The sequence below is a fragment of the Rhipicephalus microplus genome, chromosome 3 (assembly GCF_043290135.1).
Source record: "Rhipicephalus microplus isolate Deutch F79 chromosome 3, USDA_Rmic, whole genome shotgun sequence".
In the NCBI taxonomy this organism is placed as follows: Eukaryota; Metazoa; Arthropoda; class Arachnida; order Ixodida; family Ixodidae; genus Rhipicephalus; species Rhipicephalus microplus.
The window spans coordinates 166,516,120-166,527,659 of NC_134702.1; the positions used below are offsets into that span (position 1 = coordinate 166,516,120).

General features: G+C 44.4%; 1 protein-coding gene across 2 annotated transcripts in view; it reads right to left on the reverse strand.

The window, feature by feature from the left end:
• LOC142803424 (uncharacterized) overlaps window positions 1-4,221 on the reverse strand; it is a 200,175-nt gene extending 195,954 nt beyond the window's left edge. For both annotated transcript variants that reach the window (XR_012894109.1, XM_075888545.1), the window contains exon 1: window positions 4,087-4,221. Coding sequence is in view for 1 of the 2 variants with exons in the window: in XM_075888545.1 (XP_075744660.1) it covers window positions 4,087-4,133 (47 nt within the window). In the remaining variant the exon portion in view is untranslated. The remainder of the gene's footprint in view (window positions 1-4,086) is intronic.
• Window positions 4,222-11,540: the final 7,319 nt, after the last annotated feature.

The window sequence follows — 11,540 nt, forward strand, 5'->3', positions numbered from 1 at the left end:
TGCGCGTGACGTTTCAAATTGTTGCTATCGCGTTCATTGCTTCGGATTTGCGGCAAAGCTGCGACTTTTATATTAGGCTTCATTGGGTTTTGTATTAGCAAGTTTACAGAAACAAAAGGCAAATACATAGACATGAAATGGTACACGCTGCTCTTGAACGAGCATTACAATATTGTCGCTATCTAAAATGCATGAACCAAATCTGAGCGTTGACAAAATAAGAAAGCTTTCATTTTAATACTTTTGCGCAAAGAACGCGGGAATAAGTAGCCACACAAGAGTTGTTAATTGTCCTCTTGTTTGGGTTGCTGCTTCTTACCCTGATATTTTAATTTTTGTGCACAATCGTTGATATGTGCTCAATTACATTTCATTCGAGTGCTTCTGTTATTTTCTAATAAAACTTCACACTTCCAAATATTATGTTATTGCTGTCATTATAAAAAATCAAAGAAAACAGCATGCTATTGTGCTTTATAGGCGCAAGAGATGTCGTTTACGCGGTAGTTGTAACGTTCTGAAAACAATGTCTGAAATTTTGAAAGTTCGGTCCTATGAAAATGGTGCGACAAGTTTTCTTTCGAATATCAGAGCTCAATCCTCTGAGAATAACCTGCATACTTTAGCAAAAATGAGAGTGGGCTTCATTCTTATCGATTTTTTAATTGACCAACAATAATTGTTTTTCTATATTTTTGGATCCCAGAATTATTTACTTAGAAATCACTAGAGAAATATAAATGCAGGGGAAAGGTATTCACATTAAACACAAATATAGCTGTAAATATGAACATGCTACGGCTTTTGCCGAAAGAGATATTGTGCCCGAAACACGAGGCAGGTTAAAGGTTAAAAAAAAGTGTTTCTGCGATATTTTTCAAAAGATTTAGGCTGCCCACATTCGGAAAACAAAGTGACCTACTCATCTGTTACTTTTATTCGCGCTTTACAGAAATGTGTAGCTATGATTGCTGTTATCATGACGGCAAATTGGCGAAAAACAACTCTTCGTTAAAAGTCCGTCGTCACCTGGTGATACTTCTCGATTTTACATGGTCGAAACTTTTTTTACTTGAAAACAAAATGTGGTGTTGCGCTAATCCTTCGTATGCGGATAATATACCGAATCTCGACGACAATGAGCGACATCAAGTATACCACCTCGAAGGACGCCTCGATGTATTCGTAGCTTGTACATTCTGAGATATTAGAGGTGTGGAGGGTATGGGGAATATTTCTGATTTTGGCGCCATTTATGTTGACGAAACCCGGGAAGCAAAATACACTGAAACCTGCATTGCCCTGTGGGAAGGCTTTTTTTTATTTTAATTGATCGTGCTTAAGAGCGGCCCGGCAAACCTTAACCCCACTTTTTGGGGCGTTTTGCACCTGGCATGGTGTTTGCTGCCGATGTTTTCCTTCGCTAGATTGAACATTACCTCCCAAAATTTACGGTGTGCTTTTTACGAAGCCAGGTAAAGAATCTTGAAGTAGTTGACAATTTGGTTACAGTTTATTAGGAGCCATTCACGAGGTTTTTTTCCGACATTTTCATTTTATTAGGTACAGATGTACTTATACAGAGATGACACATTTTTAAAAGCATTGGCCAGAGTGTGAATGCGCTATTCTTAGTATCAGTGAAGTCACCAAGAAACGGTTTTATGAAGTTCAATAGGCTTTCATAATCACCTGCAGCATAGTTTTTAAAGCAATCTGTTTATGCAGCTGGATAACGAGAGGTTTCAGTATAGGCAAGTCGAGTCGGCAGCTTGAGTCCAGAGAAGGCTTCATCAACTGTAACGACTTATTCTGAAAAGTCATGATTGCAAATAGCAGCTCAAGAACAGTACTCTAAGAACTTTGTACAAGGTTGTGTTCAATTACCATTTGAGTGAAATCGTGTTCTAAGACAATGTCCAAGATAATTTTACTACTTTGTTATTTTTAAAGCCCAGCAGAAGCCGTTCCCACCTAATACTAGGCAGAATAAAACCGCCAGATGAACAATTTTCATGTGCTGAAAAGGAGACCTGTATTGTTTAGCCTGATCATCTAATCGAGGGCTCATTCTGGTGGTCTGTAGCATGCGAAAATAAAAAGGAATGCCCCCCCCCCCCCCATGACAATTGAATGCATTGCTCTTGATAGAGCGGTTTTCGTCAAGTGGTGCCTCTGTTGGTTGCTTCGTTAGGACAGCTACAGCTCGGCCCTTGTGCACTCTACCTCTAAGACCAATGTTTTAACATAGCGAGATCACAAGGTCATCCGTAACTTTATAACGTAACCACATCTCCGTAATGAGAGTCACATGATCGAGAGTCGTGAAGGAGCACTTGAACTTCTACTGATTCTGCCCTATTGATGACTTGTATGTTAGAGAACCCTGCATCGCGTTGTCACAAAGAGCGACTCATAGTATTACAACCACGTGGAGCTTCGTTGCGCATTTAAAAAATTCGCATTTTAATCATGCGTTTTTTAACACGAAAGAGTTTCTTTTGGGGTCTACCACGGCTTCGCTGACGTGAAATATGACGTCGTAAATTATGCATCAGTAGATTGTGAAGAAAAAGTTCCCCAACCTCCCCGATAGTAATTGTGAAAAAATGCAAATGCATTTCTTACGCCAAGTAAGGGAACCACCGTTGTCACACATTCGCTTTCAACGATTTCGGCCATGGCCTTGAGAGGCACCCCGCGAGCGAATGGTCCACAGCGAAAACCGAGCGTACGGGTGAGTAGATCACCAGCGTTCTAGGCTCGGCGTTGGCGTCTCAAAGCGGCGTTTCGAGCACACATGTTTGGATGTTCTTGAGAGGCGTCCAGCCAGTGAACGGTCGAGAGTGAGGCGTGAGCGGACGACAGAGTGGCCCGCAGAGAGCGGAGAGATTGAACAGTGAGACGAGAAACGGCAAAGCACTGAACCTATTCTCTCCTACAGTCTCTCCCACCACGTGATCCAGTTGCTAGGGGCGAGGATAAGCGCGCGCACCCACAGCTGTAGCTATTGCTCGGGACTTAGAGTGAAGGGGTAACACCTGCCGATGGGGGGACGCTGCGTACAACGCCGGATGCCAGACATAGCTTCGATGAGAAACGGATTCGCATATAAAAACTAAACAGACTGCGCCGGTCCGTCGTCGCCTGTAGCGTTTCTATCAAGCCGCCTCCAGAGGCCGTGGTCTCTCCTGCACCCGCGCTTATGAGACTCATGAAACGGGAGAGCACGAAGGTCACTTCGTTCAGCGTCGCGGCTACGTCTACGAAGGGATCACGCTTCTCGAACTTGAAGTGAGAATTGTGACAGTTTCTCATGTTTGCCCTGTGTATACTTCAGCATTCGTATCGTTAGTCTTTCTTTCTGTTTGAATAGCGCCCTTCAAGTGTGGAGCGGTGACAGTATCTAGTCCGTGCACGTCTTAAGTATGCTCATTTCGTCTGTGCTTTCTGCTTTAGTTGTGCACTACAAGTTTTGATGTGGTTGTGGTACGTCACGTGATTCAGCCATTTGTAGCTGTAGCATTGATTCCAAAGAACTTGTGGCGAAACATTGAAAAACAACACTCAACTACTTCTGTGAAGGCCAGATTCAGTTTCGTGTGGTAGAGATTCCTACGAGAGAGACCAACGTCATTTTTATCTAGGCAATGTCCCCTGGCATTATATGCCGATGCTTGCTGGTAAACAGGATTTAGACATTTTCTAGAAAGCGGCGCAGTGCGTGGTTATATGCCGCCTTCCCCCTTTTTTCTATGTATTTGTTGCTCTGAAGCAAGGTTAGTCAAGTAACATAGGTGTGACTAAAAAATGATTTGAATGAACTCAGGGCGGCTCGCTGAGCACAGTATTTACTCCGGTCTCCTCAAAGTTACTAAATGAGAGCCACTGACTTTCCGCAAACGGTTCGTGGCAGAGCATCCTACCGATTTTCGTATAAAACTCCTTGTTTTCACTGCGCATAACAATAGGTTTTACGTCCACTACGAACCCCATTCGAAAAATAACTTTACAGATATTACCTTTGTAAATTTACACGCTTTATAATAACAGTGTTTAATTGAAATGAATAGTAAGCGCACTCACAGTAACTGCAGAAGCATCAACATTGAAACAAAGAAGAAGCACTTCATTTCAGTTGGAGTAGTATAACCTTTTTACTTGACGAGAGGAGATTGGTGTTACGACCTTATATACTCATTGAGGCTACTTAGTAGTGCTCCCTAACAACATTAGCGTCCACTGTCGGCTAAACAAGATGTTTTTTAAAATAGCTCTGTGCAAAGTTGCTACTGACGTAGGTACATGCATTTTTCTTGAAATAAAAAATCACGGTGCGTCCATTGTTTATGATTGGTGACATTAGTTTGATAGAAATATTTCTTCGAGTTGACAGCAATTTTGGATACATGACCGATATTTGGACCTTAATACTTGAATTAATAAAAAGGGAACGCCGTAAAATCGAGCTCTCGTTTAATTTGTCGCAATTTTCACAAAAACCCAGAGAAGGACCTTGAGTGGACAATAATGGCTCACACATGCGTGTGTCCATTACGTATTCGATAACCTGTCTTCTCGAGTTACGAATCAGTATTTCTACCACGTCTATACGCAATCATACATAAAAATTGAGCAATCTCACCTGACAGTCAGTAAAAATTCACACAAGTAGCAATGATTGGTAATTTCTCGATGGTGCTGTAACAGCGTTACGGTAATCAGGCATGTTGTTGTATTGCACAATTTTACTTTCTGGAGCTGTATTATTACCAGATCAGTATACGTTTACATATGGTTTCTCCTGATTTCCCTACCCACGTCGACCGTCTGCGCACAATTCTTCAGTGCCTTACTAAGGCAAACCTACAGCTTAACCTAAAGAAGTGCCGCTTCGGGGCTCGCTAACTTACTATACTTGGTCACGTTGTGTCAAAGGATGGAATTTGCCCCGACCCGGACAAACTTCGAGCCATAGCCAACTTTCCGAAGCCGACTTCACTCAAAGAACTTAAGAGCATCATCGGCTTGTGCTCGTATTTTCGCCGTTTCGTCCACAACCTCGCATCAATAATAGCCCCACTTACGCAACTACTGAATGGTCCACCTAATCTTTTAACTGGACCCCGGCATGTGACGAAGCCTTCCTTACACTGCGCCGCCTACTTGCGTCGCCACCCATTCTACGCCATTACGATCCAAGTGCCCCCACTGAAGTGCACACAGACGCCATTGGCGTTGGTTTGGGAGCCGTACTCGCGCAACGAAAGCCCGGTATTCCAGAGTACGTCGTCGCATATGCAAGCCGCGCACTCACGAAAGCGGAAATAAACTACTCCGTAACTGAAAAAGAATGCCTCGCAATCGTTTGGGCATTGAGCAAGTTTCGTCCTTACTTGTACGGACAGAGTTTCAACGTTGTCACAGACCACCACGCATTTTGTTGGTTGGCGTCGCTAAAAGATCCTTCAGGTCGCTTTGGACGTTGGGCTCTTCACCTACAAGAATTCGACATTCGTGTCGTCTACCGCTCAGGACAAAAACACTCTGATGCGGACGCCCTCTCACGATCACCAGTTAGATCCAGCGCAGACCTGCATTCGGACGCCAACTTTGCCATCGCTCCCATTTCCGTCTCAAGCATGTCGTCTGAACAGCGGAAAGACCCATGGATAAAATCTCTCCTCAACATTCTTTCCGACTCCTCATTGTCTGCGTACCCACGCGCTCTTCGCCGCCAAGCCACACATTTCGAGATACGGGATGCGCAACTATACCGCAGAAACTACCATGCGGATGGCCGTAAATGGCTCTTCGTTATACCACGCCACATGCGATCAGATATCTGTGCGTATTTTCATGCCGACCCACAACATGCTCACGCTGGTGTGTTAAAAACATATAACCGGATCCGCCAGCGTTACTACTGGCGTGGTATGTACACCTTTGTACAAAAATACATTCGGTCCTGTTCATTATGCCAACGACGAAAGACAGCGGCCCATTCACCTGGATTATTACAGCCTCTACCGTGTCCGGCGCGCCCTTTCGACCGCGTTGGAGTCAATTTATATGTTCCCCTTCCGTACACTGCCACTGGAAATCGATGCATCATTGTCGCGGTCGACCATCTGACGAGGTATGCTGAAACAGCTCTACTACCTACGGCTGGTGCACGTGACATAGCCAATTTCATCTTGCGACGCTTCGTACTGCCTCATGGGGCACCACGTGAACTGCTGAGTGATCGAGGGCGTGTCTTTTTATCCAAAGTTGTACAACAACTCCTTCGGGCATGCCGCACAGTGCACCGCACCTCTACAGCCTACCACCCGCAGACCAACGGTCTAACTGAGCGCTTCAACCGAACGCTAGGAGACATGCTCGCCATGTATGTCAATTCCGACCAATCGAACTGGGATGTTATTCTTTCATTTGTGACTTATGCGTACAACACCGCGACGCAGTCAACCACAGGCTTCTCGTATTTCTTTCTTTTATATGGGCGTGAGCCATTCTCCACCCTTGACACCATTTTGCCGTATCATCCCGACGTCTCATAGTTCAACCCTCTCTCTGAAATTGTGCACCACGCTGAAGAGTGTCGTCAGTTGGCCCGATCATTCACCTCGGACAAGCAAGCACTCGAAAAAGACCGCCAGGACCGCGACCAGCAAGTCGAGACTTTTGCCGTGGGCTCGCTCGTCTGGCTCCGACTGCTTTTCCACTTCCAGGTCTGTCCTCTAAATTTGGCCCCAAGTTTCGCGGTCTTTATCGCGTTGTCGAACGTCGATCTCATGTAACATACGTGATCGAGCCGGTCACGACATCTACAGACAGGCGACGCCTTGGTCGTGAGACTGTCCACGTGAGTCGTCTCAAGCCCTATCACAACCCACTCCTACTTTCGTCACCTTGACTTGCCAGGATTGCTCGTCTTCGTCGCCGGGGCATTGTATAGAGGAAGAAAAATATGTGCCGCAGTGGGTCACGCCTTTAGCGAGAGGAGCCAAGCGCGAGCGTTTGCCCCGAGTGCAGTGATTCCTGAGTCCGTTGTTGCCGCCCGCTTTCCGCATCAATAGACCTGCTGTGCAAGTACTACTTGTGCCAAAAAACCCCGTTTCAGTATTAATAATATTATTTTTAGGTTTTGCGCTAATAAAATGGCAGCTGCACAGTTCCTCGTTCAATTACGGATTCTTTAGTTTACTGCTGCTACAAATCGCCCAGTATGATACCATGAAAGATAGATTCAAGTTAATGAAGACACCGGTGTATATGTGAGGGCTTGAAGTTTTTGGACTTTTGTATATACCCTGCTTTTGTAGTTGTTCCTTTTTCTCGCTAATCGATTTTCTTTTGATTTCAAAGAACCCTTTTGTCTACACTACGTGGGCACCTTTTCTGTCTGTAACGTCACTATATATCATATTTTACCTAGCACGCAGAAAGCTCGATTTCCGAGTCGCTGGAGCATGCAGTAGCCTCGTATGCAATGGAAGCAACACCTCAACAATGGCTCTCGGCTCAATATAATGCCCTACTAAGATGTTATCGGACGTCGAACAATAACATCATGCTCACATTGACTTCAGCTTTCCTTCCAAGTTTTTGGTCTCAAAGTTCTCTCCCGCACCAGAGATTTGTGACTCAAAAAACGTTTGAAGTGAAAAGGACAGCGCCGACGAATGTCAGCCCAGTGGTACTTGTTAATCCATTGTCAATTTGCATGTCAACTACGCTGAGGACTGCTGAGCCTTCTAATCTTGCTTCTAACACGCACGAGGCTCCCACCACTGGTGGAACCTGTTTGACGCATGCGTGACCCTTGTCGGAGCTATATACTAGAAAATAAATTCACCGTAGAAGGGCGTGACATCCCGCCACCGCCCCCACCCCCCGAAAAGGGCTGAACATCTCTAAGACGGAAGGCCCTGTGATGATCAATGCCCTAAAACGTACAGCTGAGATGGCCGAGAGGGAAGCAGAAGCAGACACATTATGTTCAAATTGGCTGCAGAACCTCTTCATGGTCGCGCACTCAAAAGGGAGAGCGCTACCGTGTGCAGGAAAATAAGGAGCATTGAGCTATATGCAAGCTATACGAGATCGTCCCGCCGTGGTGGTCAAGCGGCTAAGGTACTCCGCTGCTGACCCGCAGGTCGCGGGGCAGAATTCCGGCTGCGGCAGCTGCGCTTTCGATGGAGGCGAAAATGCTGTAGGACCGTGTGCTCAGATTTGCGTGCATGGTAAAAAACCCAAGGTGGTCGAAATCTCTGGAGTCTTTCACTACGGCATCCCTCGTTATATTATGATGGTGTCGGAATGTTAAAGCCTACATATCAACCAATCAAGCTATGCGAGGTTCATCTCAATTAGGGGCGGGAGCACCGCACGACACGCGGAAAGGTGTTACCCAAGACATCCCCGCCTGAGGCAGCTCCGTGGATGTGCAACGCTGAATCATCAACAGCAAGAACTTGCAAACACCCTAGGCTAAAGACATCAATGACGCTGGTATGGTTATTGTGGCCTCCGACGAATAAAGTGCGTACACTTTTGCTGAATGTATCCTTGCCCTTATTATATGGCGATTATAGAGTCCACATATAGAGTCCTACCCATCATAAATGCACGCCGTTATGCAATTATCTGATCACATATCAGGAATACGGCAAGCCGAGGCATCGTTCGCAAGTATTCCTAATGTATTCCCAATTTTCAACAAGTCAAGAGATGTCTACAATGAAGCGACCTGACACCGCAGCAAGGGCATTGTTGTCAACACTTTTGTCAAAGCCTTCGTATCATCTATCTCGCCTTTCCCCGCTCTTTAGAACTAGAATTAACCAGCTTCTTAAATTTTTATCTACTCTTCTTCGTTATTAGACTAGACGTATATGTTTTTACTAGCGCGTATATTCTACTCCCGAATGAACACCGCAGAGTTCTACTATATTTATATACAAAAGCTTCATTTACTACTTCGAAACGCGAACAAAATGGGATACAGCCTTAAAAGCAGCGCCAGTCTATTCTTCAGCAGCTATAAACATCTCGCGTTTACTTTTCATGCACTCCAACCACCCGCGAAGTATACGCCTAACGTAACAATTACATAGAAGTAGCAGATTAGTTTTCCAAACAGGAGTGTGGAACTCGTAAGTTGACAGGAAACATCAAAGTAGTAGTGCGACCACTCGAAATCAGAAAAACGTTGACAGTGCACACACTCGGATCCGAATATCCTTGAGTTGAACGGATATCTTAATCACCTCTGTATACTTGACAAAGTAATAGCATTCCTTCATTAACTTCCATTACTCTTACGAAGGATAAAAACTGCTTCGCTTGGCTTATGACATAGGACGCTTGTGTTCTTAGAATTAGCCACTTGAATAACGTCTTACATTCACATAGCAAAAACGTTAATGACGTCACTCTTCAGCGTTCGTTTGAATGGTTCTAAGATACGCGACGCACCAAAAAAGTCATTTAAATGGCACGAATGACTTGTCTTCATACAGATGTTGCTAAGCAGATGACACGCACGAAAACAAAACAAACAACATAACAACCAGGAAGCCAGGCATAGAAAATAATTCCGAAGTATACAGCATAGGTCAGTGAGGGTGACTAATACAGCAAACACAATTATTCACAAGAAAAAGTCTACGTATAATGAGTCAAAAATCAAATGAATATATCAGAACTTCTACTTGCGTAGAAGTAATATTTAAAACAACAACGAAATCAAGTTCCGACGGGCATGCTGTTATTTCCATGACATCAGAGTTTGTTGCTATGGTATTCATTGTTTGGAACTTAAAACAAAGCAATCCACACTGAGCGCTCAACTACATCTGTGAAAACACTTATCACTTTCGTGCTATACCGATTCCTATGACAGATGGATCAATCCTTTTTCCAAAAGCACACTTGCAAAACCACAATTAAATGATAAAAACTAAAACAAAACCTGTCACTGAAAACACTTCAAAATTTATTATCTATGTAGGTGTAATAATTTACATTGATGAATTCAAAAGACGAGAAATCTTCCACCTGTATTTTAGAGTAGATCACGATAGCGGAATTGGGCGTCATGGGCATTGCCTTCTGAACGGCTAACGTGCTTCAGCTTAAGGTACATCCCTCAACCGTGCCGTAGGGAAGAGAAAATATCGCTAGTTGAATGCTTATTACGAACGTAGTGAAGCGCCCACTACGCCATAGAGCTTCTTAACATATCTTAGAAAAAACTCTGACACTAGTGTCTATGAAAGCTTCAATGCATGGCGCTTCAGCGAGCACTAGAATTATGGGTAGTACGTGAATTTGCCTAGTCTTCGTACTTTACGTTCCTTGTGGCTTCTCGTGGCTTGAAGCTGCTTTTTAACAAAACAACGATGGGCGAATTTTCAGTAGTTACGCTTCACCATCATGACCTTTTAGTATCGCAGTTTTAAACGAGCTCCGAGAGTTCAAAATGGTTCGTCCTTGCATTTGAAACAAAACCGAAACACAGCAATAAGCGAAACCACAAGTGTGATTCAGCGCCCGCAAACTCGAATACTAGTGAAATCCATGTCATATATTCATAATTTTCAAGGTCGCGAAACGATGGCAGTGCAAGAGTCCCCTCAGGTTATCTTTAGGAGACTCTATATACCTCGCCATAACTTTTTATTTTGCAAATTCAAAGCGGACGTAAATTATACCGTGTGTGACCTTCATTTGATGAATACCTCGTTTGCACCCGGTATCACGTTACGTAATACGAAACTTTGTATATGTGAAACAAGTGAAATGGCCGCCAGCATGGTGTGAGCTAGCATGTAGTCACGATTTATATGACACACAAAGCATGATTATCATGTTTGGACGTGGCATTTAGCATCCTCGTCTCTCACGTCACGTGACGCAAAAATTGGTATATGCGGAGCTAGCAAAAGAGCCGCGAGTAAGCTATGAGCGTAGCATGCAGTCATATTTTGCATGACCTACATATCATGATTGTCATGTTTGGACATGTAATTTACATTCGTCGTCTATTCACTTCGCGTGATGCCAAGTTTGGTATATGTGAAGCTAATGAAATGGCCAGGGAAGCCCTGCCGCAGTGGTCTAGTGGCTAAGGTACTCGGCTGCTGAGCACATTTCGCTGGATTGAATGCCTGCTCCAGTGGCTGCAATTTCGGTGGAGGCGAAAATGCTTTGAGCCTGTGGGCTAAGACTTGGGTGCACGTTAATGAACCACAAGTGGTCGAAATTTCCGGAGCCTTCCGCTACAGCACCTCTCATAATCATATGGTGGTTTTGGGATATTAAACCTCAGATATCAATCAATCAGCGAAACGGCCTGGAGCACGTTATGAGCGTAGCATGACGTCATGTTTTACGTGACACGCATATCATGATTTTCATGTTTAGACGTGTCAGGTACCATCGTCGTCCTTTCACGTCACGTAATAACAAATTTGGTATATGGTATATATTCTTGGCGTCCATTGTGCCGCATACAGTGCTCCTCACAATGA